The 19,170-nt window shown below is 41.1% G+C and overlaps 1 protein-coding gene and 1 long non-coding RNA gene across 4 annotated transcripts in view; one reads left to right on the forward strand and one right to left on the reverse strand.

Moving 5' to 3' along the window:
• Positions 1–11,447: 11,447 nt before the first annotated feature.
• On the reverse strand, positions 11,448–15,506 carry LOC132325356 (uncharacterized). The gene is made up of 2 exons (XR_009485924.1): positions 15,230–15,506; positions 11,448–14,869 (listed from the first exon to the last, which is right to left on the reverse strand). It is a non-coding gene; the product is annotated as an uncharacterized LOC132325356 (long non-coding RNA).
• Positions 15,507–15,998: 492 nt separating this feature from the next.
• Positions 15,999–19,170, forward strand: part of PHIP (pleckstrin homology domain interacting protein) — a 107,353-nt gene continuing 104,181 nt past the window's right edge. For all 3 annotated transcript variants that reach the window (XM_059842570.1, XM_059842571.1, XM_059842572.1), the window contains exons 1-4: positions 15,999–16,163; positions 16,273–16,331; positions 16,516–16,545; positions 16,704–16,763. In XM_059842570.1, coding sequence (XP_059698553.1) covers positions 16,118–16,163; positions 16,273–16,331; positions 16,516–16,545; positions 16,704–16,763 — 195 coding nt within the window. In that variant the 5' untranslated portion in view covers positions 15,999–16,117. The remainder of the gene's footprint in view (positions 16,164–16,272; positions 16,332–16,515; positions 16,546–16,703; positions 16,764–19,170) is intronic.

Genomic DNA, 19,170 nt, shown 5'->3' on the forward strand with positions numbered 1-19,170 from the left:
TTTCTTTCTATCTGTAGCCTCAAATTTAATATAAATAGTAATTACTGTTCTTCAGATGAGGACAGTTGTTAATACATTGAAATCACTGTTAAACAGTGCTATATATTTGGTACCTGGTGGAAGTGGAACAATGAAAGCTGGTTTTGAGGTAATTGTGGTGATGTGGTGGATTAGCTAATGATTTTTTTAGTGTCCATGTTTCAACTCTGTAGCTCATTCTAAGTACCTTTTATGGGTTTTTTCCTTGTCTTTTCTCTAGGGGTCCTGGTGTTTCTATTGTTACTTCTGGGATGGGAGGGGTGAAAGAAAAGGTGTTCCCTGTTCTTCGGTAGCATTGATTTGTATTGCTCAAGTGGTAGCCATTGTCTGAGGATACCTTTTGCTTGTTTGAGTCAATAAATAAATGTTGCCTGGCCTGGCGTTCTCTTCATTCTTTGGGAAGAAGTCTCTAGTTGCCTTTTTAAATTAAAACCAAAAAGAAGCCAAGCATATCTACACTTGAAAATTGAAGCTTGATTGCCAAAACTCTCTCTGCTAGCTAGAATAGGAGTTAAGACCTGCATTGATGTAAATGTCACTTATACTTTTATGATAGGCTTGCTACACCCACAGAAGAGGAGGCTGTTCTCAGCAGCATGAACTTAGTTTTGTTAGAAAATTTAAATCAATGCTCTGCTTTTGGTGATGGAAGGCAGAGGGCTATAACAGAAGCTGTAGACAATGAGAAGGGAAGTCCTTAGTGTTACCCAGTGATATGTGTTTGGTAATCCTGCACATTACTTCTGATTTGCTTTCTGATGGACTCTGTTGAAAATCTAATTATGGTTGTGGGAAGTTGAGCCATCTGAACTCTTTCACAGAATCATCAAAGTGCCATTTGTAAGCATTTTTTCAATTGATGAGTTTCTTGTCCCTCTGGGTGTATGTATATATACTCTGATCATTTTGTTGGATCACCAAGAGATTGTCTAATACTATCTAGACACTTGAAGCTCTTGGAATGACCCTTTTTACTTAGATTTTAACTTAGGCATGAGCATCAGAATAGACTTCTCTGGACAGGCTTGTTTAAGGAGAGCTCTTTTAATAAAGGTGGGCAGAAGTTGGGTCCTTAAACTAATTGCACAAGATCTAGTAATTTTGGCACATAACTCTTCTGTTGTTCCAACCGGATTAGGAGATTCAGCTCAGTGCCAGAATTCCGCTGGAAGCACTTAGCAAAAGATCCACTTGGCTAAAGTGCAGTGAAACACACTACCCTGCTGATTCACTTAACATTTCTGATTTTTGAAAAGTGCTTTGTAAATGTCATGCTTACCTATATTTTTTCTCTACGTGTCAAATTCTCAGAGAAATCTCCAAGGCACTGTATCAAGTTCTAGAACATGTTTTTTAAAATTAGAATGGTCACACATTCAGACATATGTAGCAAGAGTCTTCGTGGGCAGGTGGTGATCTGCAGAGCACCTTCAGGAAGCATGTAAGTATTTTAGTTTTGAAGTGGCAGTTGGAAGTGCCAGGTGTCACATCTCTGCCATAAGGAAACTTGTATCATCAGTATTTAATGACTGACTGCTTCACACTTGAACACAAGATTTGGAGGGATCCCTGAAAGCAGTATTTGTCCTTTGTGGGATGTAACAGATGGGTAATTCAAGGTACATTAAAAAAAAAAAAAAAATTGTGAGGATGTCTAAGTTTCAGCCAAGGACGGGGTTAATGTTTTGCAGTAGCTGTGAGGGTGCAGAGCCTGGAGCTGTGTGGGCAAGTCCAAGACCCAAATGTTATTCAATACCTTCTTACCTCATGGCCAGGGTCCAAGGTTTGGGGAGAAGGGACTCTTCTCCTCCAAGGAGAAGCATGTCCCTTTCCAGTGGTGGGCTTAGGGTTCATCCCTCATTGTTTAGTTATCTCAGGCTTGGTGAGCATTTTTGTGTAAATCACCCTCTCTGGGTACACTTTTGTCATTAGTATTGTTGCTGTTACTGTTCTTTTCTTATCTCACTGCTGTTTCCAGTAAGCTCTTCTTATATCAACCTGTGATTTTAACCTTTTGTGCTTCCAATTTTCAACTCTATCCCTGGTGTCTGAAGGACAAGGGAAATTGAGGAGAGTGAGCAAGTGGCATCTGGCTTGGGAGTCTCAGTGGGGGCACTGAATTGGGGAGGACCATTCCTAAACCATGACAGACAGTTTTTTTAGTTTAAAGGAGGCAAATGCATCAGAAACAAGACAATTCCCCTTGGTTATCACTTTCCACTATTGCCCTATCATTGACTGACCTTGGGCTAACTGCATATGTCAGCAAAAGGTTACACTTGGTATTTTGTCTGTTCAATGGCAACGGCAGCTTTTTCTGAACTGCAGATAAGTTGCAACCAATTAACAGAAATTCTAATGGGAAATTAACCCTTGTGCTAAAAAGCAGTGAAAATTAAGTTGTTTTGGTGCATCTTGCTCAACCCTTAAAAGTTTGAGAGTTATTTGGTCTGTTCATAACTGCAAAAAGAAAAAAACAGGGAAAGAGAAAAAGACTAGTAAGAAGATAAAGATCACTTACTAGAATAAATAACATGCAAGTTAAATTTCTAGTGGAATTGGGAAAAGCAATAATTTAGCCCACAATGTCCATTTATATAAAATAAGACAGTAAACTTCTATATATGAATTAAAGCACTAAATATGCAGCAGACTGTCTATAAACAACTCCAGTATAGCAAGAACTCTGTCACCCTCTTGGCTCAAGGTTTGTTACCTTTCTTGTATTTGTAGGAAAATGTGAAGAATACTTTCACTGTTAGTTAAATTGCTGCTGCATACATAGTGGTCAGGAGAGGCATTAGGATATTCAGTGCTATTATTTTTGGTAAAACAAGAATTTTCTACTCCTGTTCTCTCTAATATACATACTTTTTGCTTTATTTTAAAACTGATAAAGCCTAGCTCTAGACAGATTGGCTTGCCAAATTGCCAGCAGCTGCTTTCTAGAATGTCCAGTTCTGCATTTATAATAGATCAGAATGAAATAGTTCAATGGTTTTCCCATAGAAAATGGACAGTATAAGAAATAAACTGTTTTGATACATTACGCCCTTTGTGATGACAGAGACTAACAGGTGTTTGACTAATACAGCAAAACACCCTCACAGTCATCTTCAAAGTGGCTATAAATGAGTTCTGGTGAAAACTGACTTAACTAATGCTAGGTTTTAACTTTGTCTATTGATACTAATCATAATATAAGCAGAGAATCATATTTGCATACCTGCTAAGATAAGGATAAAGCTAGTAATTCAAATTCGTTCTCAAAAAATAAACCCGATTTGAGGCCATTGTGCTTAGTTTTAGTACTACATTTATGTCACGGTAGTATAACTTGTAGGAATTGTTTTATCACTGTTTCCATTCTCATTCAGAAATAAATTTCAGACTTGAAGCCCATAAAAACTGAATTTATACTGGACAATTTCAGGTACTAAGCTGTTTGATATGAATCTTCCAATAATGAACAATTTAATGGAGAGCAATATAATTTAAGATGACAATGCAGTGACTGGAAAGAGTGATCTTGTCAAAGTCCTCAGTCTATTTCTAAAATGGCTGTAAAATATTACTGTAGTTCCTTGGAAAATAAGGATTGTAGAACAAGAACTTTTGCCCCATTGTAAGACAAAGCTGGAAGGCCATTCTAAGCTTTCTTTAGAATAGTAATAATAATAATAATAATAAAAAATATAGTTTCTAAAAACCAAACCAAACCCCCTTCCTAGTTTCTAATGTTACATGTATATATATATGTGTGTGTGTGTGTGTGTGTATGTCAGGTATATTCTATAAGAAGCTGGAAGATATGAACTCTTAAAGGGGTTCATAACTATTGGAGATAAAGCATGTGATGTATGTCAGGTGCATCTAGAATAACTGAGTAAGAAAGGAGTAGCAGTAATGGAGAATTTCTGTGATTCTGTTCATTGTCAACTTACAGATGGCTGTATGTTATTCACAAGAGAGAGGAGTGCTGCTACTGCAGCAGCTGGGGGTCATCCCAGAATGAGCTTGGAAGAAAGTTCCCTGGTGGCTGAGTGCAGGAGCAATGTGTGAATACTCAGCAATGATTGCACAGCCACGATGCTTTGTGGAAGTCAATCTGGGTGGGTGGGGGGCAGGGGGCAGAGCTGGGAAGAGCAGGAGCGGGTCTGATCCTGTAATCTGGGTAGGTGGGTGTGGAGGAAGATATCTTGCACAACATAGGAGGAACATTTTTCTAGGAATAGGAGCAAGAGAGAAGCAGCAAATTTTTTCGCATGTGCAAGCAAGCCTTGAATGTCACTAAATTTATTTTTTCCCCTCAGGTCCTTTATCAACAATTCAGTTACTGAGGGCACAGTGCTTTTGTTTTGTTCCCTCTGGGATACATTCCTGGTAAAGCTTGTAATTGTAGGGGTTTTTTTTTCCTACTTCCTTGAAGGCATTATTGCACTTAAGTATCATTTGTGTATTGGTGCCAAATCTCCACCTGCAGGATAACTACTGGTTGTGTTGATGAACTTCTGGAGTCTTTCAGGAAGCTTTGCCTTCTTTACCCCCAAGGGAACTAGGTGAGTAAAGGTTTAAAAATATGGTAAATCTGAGCATCAAGAGGCTACTGGGGAGTTTGCTATCTACCTCAGTGACAACAGATACTGGACTCTGAGGTGAGATGGAAGAGAGAGAGCCAGGGGAAGGTCAGGTGAGCACAGCACCTCTACTACTGTTTAGAGACATCTTTATAGTGGCCATACACAAGATGAGGGTTGCTTGGCCTCAGCAGCAGAGGGGAGGTGGGGGCCTTGGATTCACAAGGTGTGTGTAGTGATAGTTCATCAAAGGGAACAATGGGACTGGTGCAGGTTGTTCTGATGCAGAGCAGCACAGAAAAGGCACACTTCCAAAAAGATGCACAAGGATAGATTTGGTTGTGACATTTTTGGCAGCTGGTTGTCTTATATGACTATGATGAATCAGAAAGTTGACAATAGTTATTCAAAAATAGTGAATGTGGATAGTGTTAACAGTAATTAATGACAAGAGATGGCTAGTGCACTGCTATTACACATGCTGTTAGGACTATGGGAAGTGTATGAAATTGGTTATAAATATTGAGTTGCAAGTGCCAATTACAGTAGCAGTTGAATATAATTGTGAAGACATCCCAAAAAAACAGAAAAAAAAAATGTATTTCCAGATAGATGTCACTCTCAGTGATGAAATTGCAAGGTGAATCACTGCCATACAGGTTGTAAGCAACTGATGCTAGAGCACTTGTCTTTGGCTCTGTCGAGCCACTGTCCCATTCACACCTGAATGATCACAGAGGTGTCCTAACTTATTTTTTAAATGCTGTCTCCTTTAAGTGAAAACAATAATGCTACTCATCTGATGAATGCTTCAGCATTACCATTGGATTCATCCTTTCATGGTGGGGTGGTGTTTTAGGTTTATAGATCCTACAATGCATTAGGTAATATACAGAAAGAAGCCAGCAGCACAAATATTGCATTCTTACAAAATTCAATGACCAAGTCAGTTCATCACTCATAACAATAGACTTGGTTTATACCAAACAAGGAAAATAGTGGCTGTTCCTTTATTCATCAAGCAATTAGACAAAGCATTTGGTATCATATATCTCTTAATAACAGTGCATCTGGCATGTTTAGCAGGTTATATTATTGTTGGACCATGAATAAAGGACTCAGTTATATATTACTTCTTTCAAAAAGGGTGTTCCACCTTCCCCCTCATAGTCATATTTACACCAGATAACAAGCCAGTGGCAAGAAGCTTTATGGCCAAACACTGTTTGAGGATTCTTTTCAGTGCTTTCCATGCACTAGTCTTCCTGTTCCCAGTAAGGTCTGACAAAGTCTTTGACAAATTAGAGGACTGAGCAATCACCCAACAGTATGAAGTTTAACAAAGGCAAGTGCTGGATCTGTACCTGGGATGGGCAACCCTGGATGTACAGATAGACTAGGCATGAGATGCTGGAAAGCATCACCACATAAAGGGACCGGGGGTCCTGGTCCATGGCAACTTGAACATGAGCCAGCAGTGCCCTGGCAGCCAGGAGAGACAACCCTGTCCTGGGGGCATCAGGCACAGCATCACCAGCCGGACAAGGGAGGGGATTGTCCTGCTCTGCTCTGCTCCGGGTCAGCCTCACCTCGAGTGCTGGGGGCAGTTCTGGGCACCACAGTGTAAGAAAGACATTAAACTGTTAGAGAGTGTCCAAGGAGGGCAACAAAGATGGTGAAGGGCCTTGAGGGGAAGCTGTGTGAGGAGTGGCTGAGGGCACTGGGTCTGTTCAGCCTGGAGGAGACTGAGGGGAGACCTCATTGCAGTTACAGCTTCCTTGTGAAGGGAAGGGCAGGCATCTCTTGATCTCTTCTCTCTGGTGACCAGTGACAGGACCAAAGGAATGGCCTGAGTTGTATCAGGGAAGGTTTAGGTTGGATAATAGGAAAAAAGTTTTTCATCCAGAGGGTGTTTGGGCATTGGAATGGGCTCCCCAGGAAAGTGGCCACTGCACCAAACCTGACAGAGTTCAGGGAATGTTTGGACAATGCTCTCGGGCACATGATGAGATATTTGAGGCAAACCTATGCAGCCCTAGGAGTTGGATTTTGATGGTCCTTGCTGGCCCCTTTCACCTCAAGATATTCTATGATTCTAAGATTTAAGATGTCCTTTGTGACATCTCTCAAGCACCGTTAAATAGATTTGTTGGGAGCAACTGCAGCCAGCGCTTGACTACCACAAAATGTAGGTAGTTATCAGGTCAGAACACTGTAGCAATAATTGAGATATACTGTGAATCTCTCTGACAGGTGTTAATTTGCTTACCTCCTTGTAATGTTACATTGTTTTCTTTCAACTTCTCATACAGTTTGAGACTGTATTTTTCTGGTTTATTTTCTACATCGTCTCTTCCTTTGAGGATCTTTAGGGTGGCCCTGAGAAGCTTTTATAATTTTAAGCATTTCAGCATTTTCTCATTATTTAGTGGACAGAATAAAGACTAAATTTGGAGGCTGAGCAAAAGTGAAATGAGATGTCTTAGGGTTTGTTACAAACTAGCTAGGATTTATCTCTGCCTCTAGAACTTCCTAGCAAAGGATGTTGTTGTGGAATGTATTCCATGTTTTACATACTATGCCTTACTATAAAGATATCTCAGTTTCAGAAATAAAGCACAATGGCAGCTTCCCTTTTGTTTGTTGCAAAAGCTGTGTCTATACTAGCAAACCAGAAGGTGCCAGGGCACAGAGCTGCAGACTTGAAGCCCAGAGCTGATGCTGTTAAACTGTTGACAGCAGAGTCCCTGCACTAGGTCCAGGACAAACAGCATTCTCCCAAGGCACCCTTGGCATGGCTCAGGGGTTAGCTCAGGCCCAGCTGACACTGCAGATGCAGCTGACCTGTTTTGGAGGTTGAAAGAGCCCGGTAATATGGATATGGCCACTGGCATGAGCAACTGGCCAGAAACTGAGTGGGCAGTAGTGCTCTTCAGATTACTAGTATGGGTAAAATTCAAAACTGAGGAATACAGGAGCAAGAACACCTTACATTCTGTGTACTGGAATTTGAAATTTTGTTGTCTTTAAATATGTCATGACCTGTCCTCTTACAGAGTCCTAGGCTATTAGAATTATCCATCAGTGAATGAACTGAAAGGCATTCACACCACCCTCCTGGGGGAAGAGAAAAATGTAAGTATGCTGGCTGCTGAAAAATTTCAACTGAAAAATCAGGGTTGGGAGTATATGGGAACAACACAATTCAGAGGTACACTTAATGTGGTGAAATCTGGCATGCACCAAGACTGACGTTGTTAAAACTGTCAGAAACTGCTATGCAGGGTCTAAGGAAAGCAATTTCAAACATATACAAACAAATTGATACATGGACTAAACAGACATCACTTTATTACAACAACTATATTAAAAATAAATTCCTATGTATTTCATCAATCTACTTTTCATAAGATGTGTTTCTTTACATTAGCTGATTGACTTTTAGTGTTATTTGATGCTTTATTTATAAGGGTCTGTCAAGAGGTAATTATTAGTAATCAAATTTGATGCTGAAAGATCAAATTCAATTCCTTTTTTATTCAATCTTGGAAGTTGGATTTAAAAAAAAATTCACATGTGCAGAAACTAGCACTAGGCTTGTGCTCCAGAGCTTATTGCAAGAACACCCATCAGTGATGAGGTGAGAATGTGCATGACACTAACTATAAAATAATCTTCCCATTATTTTACCATTCAAAATATAGGTAGGTAATTTTCCAACAGTGAGAGTTTCTGAGTGCCTAAAAAACTTCTTACTTTGTCCAGCACTGCCTGTTCCAGCTAGGTCCTGATCCACAAATCTCTGCTAGTCTGGTTTGTATACATTGATCATTTTCTGAGCATGCTTACCAAACCTGGTCCTAACTAAAGAGGGGATTGTGCAGTTTTAATTTACTGTTGTGTGCAGGAGGATCCCACTTCAGTCCAAATTTTTCCAGGAAAGAGAAATCAGTATTTTGTACCTCAGAACAGACTGAGCTAACCACCTGGGAAAATATCCTCAAGGGAGGGTTCTTCTTAATGTCTGTTAAGAAAGCTGCTCCACTCTGCATGAGAAAACTACCGATTAGTCTATCTAGAATGATCACAATCTTTTAATCTTGTGGTGGGGCCTCACCTGGGAAAAGGGAGTCACGTGTGCCAGTCTTCATCTTACATTAGTATTAGGTTAAAAACAAGGAAGCAAACAAAAAAATGCAACCAGTGTCACGTATATGCAGGGATCATTTGCTGTCTGATCACACTTCTTGTGAAGCACTGGTACTCTACAACCTGTAAAATCAAGAGCCTGGTTCAATTACTTTAAATCAGCAGTTATCTTACATCAATTAGTACACCATGCCTATGCGGCTCACCAGAGCTGGGCAAACTGAAAATATAAAATAATCCTTTCAAGGCAATAAGTAGATGCCATACAAGAATACAAAATGTTGAGAAATCTGGATCGGCAGACCAGTATTTTCTCAGAAGACTGAACAATAAATGGAGATCGGAATCTCAGTGATGCGTATTTCATGGATGACTGACAAATCACATATGCTACACAAAGTAGGCACTGTCAGCCAAATGGCTCAATGCTAACAGCCCTGAATTTTTACTGTAAGTGCAAATATTGGTACTACTCACTCTACATCATTGCTATTTTGGGGAAAGTAGGTATTTCAATTGCAGAGAAATAAAAATACGCGGTAGGTCTAAACTAAAACAACATTAGGAGGAAACACTTGGGAAAAACTAAGGATGGTCTTTAGGCTGGCAACAGAGCAAGGCTGTGTTGGATCAGACTAACGAGCTCTAAAATTATGTATCTGTACTATCACTGGCTGTTCTTACCTATAGAAGTATCAGTTCTTCTAAAGACTGCTAAAATCCTTGCCATTGAGACTTCTGAGGCAAAAGTGAAGCCCAAATGGCTGTATTTTGATATGAGGAAAGACATAGTTTTTAATTTGAAATGTTTCAAGTGTTTCAATTCTTGAACTATACTCAAGGGTTTATAGAGGGTCTTGCTTTTATCTTCTCTGAAACAGAGAAATTTTGTATGCACTGATTGAATATAACTTCCTCCATGTATTTTATTCTGTTTCCTTGGCCTTTAATCCTATTCCTTAAGTATTTTCCCTTGATCCTAATTTTCTCCTGAACTCTAATTTTTTGAGATAAGGTGAAAGATTTAATGCAGTAGTACAACAGAAGATGTGTTATTGTTTTGTTTCACTGGCTTCATATTAGAGTTCTAAAAAAAAAAAAAATTACCATATTCTCAATGTTGAATATGTAATAAATAGAATGGTCTTTTAAAAAGATTTACTACTGGCTATCAAATAGAGGGTTTTTTTTCTCCCCCTTATATTGATTTGGAGCCCATAAGGAACATGAATGACTCATGTAATTTCTTCAGTAGACTATTTTGAATGTAACATCATGAAATTATACCTACATTGTTCTGCTCATCTCTTCCCTGGGTAGATCTCACTGATATTTCTTACGGCCTCCTCTATTTTTATCTAAATTGCATATTAGCAAGTTTATCGGACTATATGTCTGATAACAGTATCACAGAATCCCTTAAGTTATTACATAGATGTAAATCTTTAACAGTCTTTTGTATTAACTCAGAGCAATTCTAAGTCTATATGAAAGCTAATGATGGCCAGCATCATTTTGAAAAATCAGGCAAATAACCTCTCATCTGTATTTTTTGAAGTTGCATTTCTAACAGGCTACTACAGTAAATGAAAACATCAAATCCAAACCCCTAATTGGAAATGACCCTCAAATTTGGTTAAACAGAAATTTAAACTTTCATTTGGAGAAATGGAAAGACAAACAGTAGCTGAAGGCCACTATTAAATTGTGCCTTAACAAACTTTATAATTTACCAATTTAAATAAAATTTGTCACTTAAGACCTCAAGTAAGTCTTCTTAGACTCGGAACACTGATATGAAACCATTGAAACAAATGAATGATGCATGTTATTTTGAGAATCTTCTGCTCAACAAAAATTGCCTTAGCATATTAGAACACTTCTACTACAAAGAAAAGTAACAACAAACATTTTCAAAATTTTTGTAGAAGTAATAATCTAAGCAAATAATTGTCAATATATAAAGCAACATAATTCCTATTTTCATTATGGAGTAGCTCTCCTCTAAAATATACCCTGTGTATTGTTTCAATGCTTCCCTTAAAAACACTTCTACATAATTCTTAGAAGACTCAGAAAACTTTGGAGACATCAAATAGACATGAAAATAGACATGGCAAATATCCAAAAGTCTCTGTGGAGAAAAGCCCAATAGCAAACAATCAAGTACAGCATTTTAATAATTTTCTCAATATCTTCTAGATAATTGGGGAATGGATTGAGCGTAGAAAGTTGAAATGTCAAACAAATCCAGGAAATTTAATTGAAAGTCTTTTACAAAATACAGGAACACAAATAAATTTGCTTTAAAACATAACAAACCCAAACAAAATCCCCAGCATGAACCAGGAGAATTCCTCTATTCAGTAGGAATAACATAGGCCTTATTCTTAGTTTCTCTTTGTAAGGAAAGGTTTTGTACTCAGAGATATAACAGTGAAACCGAAAGAATGTCAAGGCTGGTGCAATTCATATTTATTTGGGTAACAGCATATTAAAAAGGTTTTTAGGTTCATTTGAATGAACTCCAACAAGGCTCATTTACTGTTCAAAATATAAATGACATATAGATCTACTTTTAAAAGCCTGATAGTAGATTTGCAGCTAATTATTTTTTACACAAAATTGATAGAAAACATTTTCAGAGGCTAATCAGTTTGTGTGCTTTTTAAAAAATGTTAATTTGTCAGTGCTGCTGGTGGTTTGGGTAATATAGGTGCCTAATTCTAAGCTCCTCTTGGCCATTGGTGAGAAGCAAGCAGGAGTAACAGGAAATATTTTCAAAAATAGTGGAGTGGAAAGACATGCACGTTCTGTGGTAAAGGGCACACTGAAATGGGAAATAAAGTAAAAAATAGAAGCATACAGTTCACTATTTAATATCTGATAAGGGTAGAATACAAAGCAGCTAAGCACTCTATTAGAAACTTCATAGTAGGAAGTTCAGGTAGGTTACTGATGCCGGGTGCAGAAAAGATATGGATGTATTCTTGGCATGAAGCATGAACAAGTGAATATTTAAAAGAATTCTGATGTGAAGCTACTTAGATAAGCTCCAAGTTATTGTCTGAAACTACAGAGGGAATTTGCTCATAGCAGTATTGTATTTTAGCATGTGTGGTTCTTTCTGCATGAAGTTAACACAAATGATGATAATAAAAAAAAGTTGCTGGCCTCACAAGCACTCATCACACATGTCTTGCCCTTGTAAAGTTTATGGTTGGTTTCAAGAGTAAGAATCAACAAGCAACTAGTGGTGATAATTCTCATTTGAGGTGGAAAAAAACTCACCAAAAAAGCCCTGTTCAAGTAACCCACCAACCATCCAAACCCGAAGAAAACTTAGTCACTGCTTTATGTTGCTCTCAGCCACCCCCTGCCAATATCATGCTTCAAATATTTAGCTACATTGTTCACTTTGACAATCTGCAAACCCTAAATACTTTCCTTTGTCTCTAGAGAAAAGGAGAAGAGTAAATTTCAAAAGAAATAGAAAAGCTTTTCATGTCAAGTACTGCCACTACTGGGGTCAAAAAAATGTACTTTCTGGGCACAAGGTATAAAATCATACTGACACAAAAAAACACTGGCTAAAATAGATCGGTAAAAAAACAAACAAAAAAACCCCAAACCCCTCAACCAACTAATACCAAAAGTGCAGAAAAATACCAGAAAATTTAGGAAGAAACCAAAGATACTACATTCTTATCTGTCAAAGGTAACCAGTAATTCAAGAAAATGCTAATATATCTGTATTTGGATACTTATAGAGCTTACAGCAATTTTTAGGGGGAAAGAGGAGGATAGAATAAAAAGAAAGAGCCAAGTTAGGGTAAAAAGAGACATCCCAAACCAGCAACTCTTAGGATCAGTCCATTGCTTAGTACAGCTGATGTGTAAAATCTACAGCAACAGGAAAATCTATGAAACTTTATTCTTCCCTTTTTTTTTTGTAAAATTAATTTAGCAATTGTATGTGAATATTAACATTTGAAAGTCATGAAATGAAATAATTCCATTACTATTTTTTCTTTTTTTGCCATGAAGACCTTTCAGAGTAATTTCCCCCAAAAACATTAAATCTTGCTGATAAAGCAGGACTGATGTATTTTATTTTAGAATAATGTGAGGTGAAAACATCACATGAAAGAAAAGGGATCATTAGAAGGCAAAACAATAAAGACAGTAAAAATTTAGAGATTATATTTTTCTTCACTTGTGTACATTACAAAAAAATCCTTAATTTTAAATGAAATAAAAAAACCTTTAATAATATCTCTGAGAAATGAATGGAATATTTGTTACTGTTACAGGAGTTCAATCTAACATGTATTACCAAGTAATAATAATTAGGCATTTTATCTTGTGCATGACTTTCATGTTGTGCCATACATGCACATAAAAATCCCTCACATTTGATCTGTAAAAACAAAGTGGAATGTACATTTGTAAAAGCTTTTTATTAAATACTACTTGTAGTATTGCAGTGCTCTAGCTCAAGCCTGGGACTATGATTTCATTTTGCTTGGTGATAAAAAAATTTAAATAAAAGACACAATCCTTATTTTATTATCAAAACACCAAGAACTTTTTGATTCTGCAGGCTGTATTTTGAACTGCAATAGGAAAAGTTATGAGTTGCCAAAAGAACAAGGAGGGTCAATATATCTAGGAGAGTTTTTCCTCTACTTTCAGACTCCTTAACTGTTAAAATTTTTCTATTGCTTGGTTTACAGTTTCAGTGATGTCATACGTCAGTATACTTTCTTTTATGTAAACATCAAGGGAAATTAAAATGTTAATCATATTATTCATGTAGCCCTTTGTTGTGAGAATCACCTATGAAAGATATTACAATACACATTTTACATTGCTAAAAAAAGATTCAACTCACTTTATTTTTAAAATCTTTATTAGACATTTAGACATTTAATATGATTTAATTTCTTTTTCAATGATTTGAAGTATAGATTTAAAATGAAGCTGAAACGGAGTGGTTATTGTAACAAGTCTGGGGAAAGGGAGATACATGTACATTTCAAAATATATAGTGATCCTAGCTACAGATAGAGTGATCAAATCTAGTACATAGTCTTGCTTTTCTTTTTATTAAAAAAAGAATTTATGCTACAAAATTAATTTACCTTAATGATAACAAATTCTAGGTTAGTATTTTAATGATTTTTTTAGGACATGTGATAATTGTATATTAAAAATGCACAGCATCTAGACATCCACTATATAAATATAGTTTTTGTAATAAGACAATGGAAATAAGTGATGTTTTAGCCTCCTTTCTTTAACCTTTCAGGGTAACATTTCTTCAATAAAGCAGAAGGGTGATTGCAGCGAAGCTTTCTCACCATGTCAAGCACAAAGCTCCAGCTTGTACACTGAGCTTGCAGGCCTTGGAAACACGTATAAAAATGCTCAAGGCAGGTTACCCTCAGCTGCACAGAAATGTTGTTCAAATTTAATTTTGTTGAAAGTTAGATAGTTGAGAATTTCAGGGGGTTTTATGTACAGGGAAAGAAATATTTCTTTGTCTAGTTTCTGTACAATTTCAAATATACTTTTGTCTTTGCTTCACAAGTTGCATCAGTTAATAACTGAGGCTAAAGAAATATTTAAAAATTACAGCTTGCCCTGTTTACATTGATCCCTGCTAAATACATTCTTATTGTCCACAAACACATTTGTTCTTGCAAGGCCCCAGCTCGACGAGAAAAAGCACAGACACGTTGCAAAACATAAAGACAACGAATCGTGCTCCTTTAAATCCCTCATCAGATATGGATTTTCTAAAAAAAGCTAATTATCAGCGGACACCGGCTTTGTTTTTATTCTCTTTTGACTGTAAGCAGTAAAGAAACAGTTACAACACCAACCAGAAGGTTTTATTCGGTATCCTTAAGGTAGCAAACATTAAATAAAGAAATTATTTAACCGCTAACCGGGCTCCGTACAATGTTGCAGCCTTTCAGGAACCTTCGGTAGGTTATCGATCCGCTAGTGATTTACCTCCAGTTCAGCCATAGGTTGCCGGCATCACCATCCCTCGCTGGTCCTCGCCTTGACAACACTCCTCCTCTGGCCCATCGCTCCTGGAAGGCAGAAGATTCGTCAGGCCCTCATGTATGATCTGCTTGGCGGCAAAAGCAATGAATAGAATAGTTATCAGCTGTCGGGTTTGTTTGGTTGTTTTCGTTTTCGTTTCGCTGTTTTGGTTTTTTGTGTTTTTTTTTTTTTTTTTTTTTACGGGAAGTTCTCAAAGTGAGTGCCCTGCGCGCCCTTCACCCCTCCGGGCGGAGCCGCCTGGGCAACCCCGCCGAACAAGGGAGAAAGGCGCCTTTCTGGCTGATGGGGGCTTGCTGGGATTTCCCCCCGCTCCAGACCCACGGCAGGAACCCAGGCGCGATGTTGCAAGAATTAGAACCAACAACGCGTGACACTGTGGCACTTACGCGCAGATGCCAAAGCCCCTGGCAGCGCCCCGAGGTCCCTGGCTGGCTCCGAGGGAGCGGGCTGGGCTATGGGGGAGCCGCGAGCCGGGGGTGTGGAAGTGCCGGGCCTCTCCAGCGGGGCTGCGCTCCCCGGGGGCATTTTGGCTTCGCTTGCTTCCCATTCTTGCGGCGCTGGAACTCGGGAACTTCCAGCGCCGCCGCCACCGCCGCGAGTCGCCGCGGCCCCTCCGCCGCCGCCACCGCAGCCCCTCCTCCTCCCCGTGCGTCGTATCCCTCCGCGAGCCGGCACCGCGCAGAGAAAGCGCCTTTCAGCCGCCCGCCCGCCGCCTTCCCGCCCACCCCGCCGACATCTTCTGCCACAGCCCGCCCGCCTTCCCGCTAATAAACGCGTAGCGCTCGCCCCTCTCTCCCCTCCAGCGCCGGACAGCGCTGGGGGCCGCCGCGGCAGCGGGGCGGTAGCCAGGGTCAGGAGAGCCCGGCTCCCCCCTTCTTGCCCTGCCTGGCCGCCCCCACCAGGCAGCGCCGGGGACTCGGGGGGGAGCGGGGGGGAAGGGGCGGCGCGCGGGGCCGTGGGGGCTGAGGAGGGGGCGCGGAGGAGGAGGGGACTCTTTCTCCTGGCGGAGGGATCGCGCTCGCTTGCGCTGGCTGGCTGGCGACGGCGGCGGCGTTGGCGGCGGGCGGCTGCGAGTTGTTGTTTCCTCCTCCTCCTGCTGCTGCTGCTGCTGCCCGTGGGTTGAATGGTGGAGCCGAGACTCTCCCCGGTGAACGAGCAGTGACAGCGACCGGGCGGGCGCATTTCGCTGGGACCCGACGCTGCCGCGGGAGCGCGGCCCGGGCAACCCCCCTTCTCCCCCTTTCCCCCCTCCCCTCCCCGGTTTTCGCCTCGCCATGTCCGGGGACGGCGGCAGCCGGCACACGGCGGAGCTGCGAGCGGGTGAGTGGTGGCCGGGGGATCCGGAGAGGGGCGGCGGGCAGGGGGAAGAAAGGGAATCCCGCGGGAAAGAGGCGAGCTCCAGCCCTGACGGCCTCTCCTCTCTCCGCAGAGCTCTACTTCCTCATTGCTCGCTTTTTGGAGGACGGACCATGCCAGCAAGCGGCTCAGGTAGGGGATGGAGGGATGGATGGATGGAGGAATGGATGGATGGATGGCGCCGCCGGGCCTGGTGGGGAGGGGGCGACCGGGCAGGGCGGCTGATCGGGCGGCGCGCCGGCCGCTTCGTCCTCCTTCTCCCTTTTTCTCTCTTTTTGAAACCTTTTCTCACGCCCCGCTTTTGTTGTTGCTGCAGGTCCTGATCCGAGAAGTGGCGGAGAAAGAGGTAAGAGCGGCGCCGTGCACCCGGCACTCGCCCCGCCTGCGGCCTCCCTCCCCCTTCCCTCGCTCTCCCGCTTCCCCCGCCCCATCCCGGGCTCCGCCGGGGGGCTCCTCGGCGGAGGGGGGAGCCGCTCACGGGGCGCCCTCTCTTCCCTCCCTCAGCTGCTGCCTAAGCGCACGGACTGGACGGGCAAGGAGCATCCCCGGAGCTACGAGAACCTGGTAAGAGGAGCAGGCGCTGGTAACAGGAGAGAGCGCTGCGGCGGGCAAAGTTGTTTTTCCCCCTCCCTCACTCTCCCTGAGCAGCCCGGTGAAAAAATTGAATTTCCCGCAAAAAAAAAAAAAAAAAAAGGCAACTTAGGGGAAAAAAAAAAGGCGACAAAACTTTGGATTTTTTTGTTTTTAATTTTAAATTTTTCTGACAGCCTCTGTCCCTCCCTGCGCTCCCTGTCAGTGTCCCGGGCCGGGCTCGGGCCGGGGTCCGGCTGGTGCCCGCCCGAGCGGGGTCAATAACAACGCGCGCGCCGGGCCCGGCCGCGCTCGCTCCGCGACGTCACGGACGCGGTGCGGGCGGGCGCCACAGCCGCGCGCGCGGCGCGGCGCCGGGCGGGGCGGGGCCAGCGGCGGCGGGTGCCGGGGCGCGCGCGGCCGTACGGGGGCGCTGTGCGCCGGCCGCCCGCCCGCGCGCGCACACAATGGCCGCGGCCCGGCCGCCCCGCCGCGCTCCGCGCCGGCACCGCGGCCCGCCGGCTGCACCCGGGCCTGCCCCGCCTGCCGGGTGCGCTGTGTGGCTTGGAGATTTTTATATAACTGTGTAGCTGGTGCGTGGGAGCAAGCGGGATTGCCAGGGTCACATCACAAATTTGACTTGAGTGGATTTTTGGTTTGTTCTTTTTAAAAATTTCCTAGTGTGTGCTTTTCATCTCGGGTTAGATCAGTGTTAAAGTGCTACTCGCAGTGATGTAGCTCTGGCTATCAGAGAGGGGCCTGGATATAATTTTTTTAAATTCTATAACAAATGTTATAGTATGAAGCATAGGTATTTATTGTAGTTAGAACGGATTTACTTACAGTATTGCTTTTTTTCTGTAGCAGGAGTTGCATTGGCACAGGCATTTTCATGTGTATGGTGTGGAAGAGTTGACAGCAATTAGCTTGTGGAAAACATGAGAATACATACAAGTACTTTTTAACTTTCTTGAAATCAAATAGGAAGAAACTCAACTGGGAATTTCAAAGCGCATGATATATTATGCTGTTCTTATTTACTTATTTATTTGTAAGGCTGTGAGGCTGTTTTACCCATTTCAAGGAGTTGCTTTGTAAAACTTATCAATAACTTTTCTCTTTTATCCTATAAATCATAAAGACTTGGAGGTACAGTCTTAGTGTAGCATGAATTTGAGTTTCTTCTCTATAGTCAGAGTATAAAAGGATGTGAAGAAAGGAAAAAAGACATTTTAAAGCTTGAAATAAGAAGAGTTGGTGAGAAATAAGTTTATTCAGCCCCTTTTACAAGAAACTTTTTTTCTTTGTGGAATGCAGGTAAATACCAATTTAGTTAGCATAGGTATGTAATGACATAAGATGTATTTCCTCAAAACTTGAACTTGTTGCTGGATACTTATACTCAGAGAGGTGATGAGGACTAGGTCCTTTCTCTTTTCCTAGTCTTCCATTCATAACAAAGTTTCCTTAGACTTCCTAATAAACATTTCTAAGTGCTTTCCCACCTTTTCCCTACCTAGATTTTCGGGGGGGGGGGGGGGGAAACGTGTGTATGTAATTGGTTACTTTGTTCTTGATGCTTCTCTCCATCCTGTATTTGTTCTTGCCTCAGTTGTCAAAGCTGTGTGAACTTTGTATTACTTGACATTTTAGGCATGTGAAAGCTGGCATGGAAGTGTATTTGCAGCATGACAGTTACATTTTGTACAAAAGAAGAGTTTTTCACTGTGTCCTCTTTCATTAAACAGAAACCTATTTGTCTCAAACCAAAGGATTCTTAGCTTTTGAGATAGAGAATTATTGAGCTAACATTTTTTTTTTTTTTTAATTTTTCCAGTGTTAAGATGCTAGCTCTTCCTTCTCAAGATGGCATGTTTTGCCATGTTTTGATACCCTTTCTCAGACATGAATGCTCTAAACTTTCACTAAACTTTGTAGAGGGGTTTGAAGGAATAAAAGTCTAAAAAATAAAATTACCAGTAAATGTAGTGTTAGATGTTTGACTTTTACTCTGGGAAGGAATAAGGGCTCTGTGTAACTGGGAGGAAATTTAATCCCAAGCTTCTCTTATGTTGTGTACAAAATCATGCCTTTTATTATACCCATATTTTGCAAAATAATTCCTTTAATATATATGAATATATTTTCAAGAGGTGGTATTTTTGATTTTGTCCTCATTTGAAAGCATTTATTTAAGAATTTTTATTGGAGTTAACTTTTTGTTATTAGACTGGAATTCACAGCCCTAGATGTTTAATTTCTGCTACTTAATTTGTGCAAATAATGAAAAATCTGGTGCAATTTTTATCTTGCAAGTTGCTTTCATTTTTCTGTTTGGCCAGTGAAAGTAAATGTTTCATTTTCTTAAATAAGCTAATACCATGCTGTGCATGCTTGTAAT

This window comes from Haemorhous mexicanus, chromosome 3, assembly GCF_027477595.1.
Source record: "Haemorhous mexicanus isolate bHaeMex1 chromosome 3, bHaeMex1.pri, whole genome shotgun sequence".
In the NCBI taxonomy this organism is placed as follows: Eukaryota; Metazoa; Chordata; class Aves; order Passeriformes; family Fringillidae; genus Haemorhous; species Haemorhous mexicanus.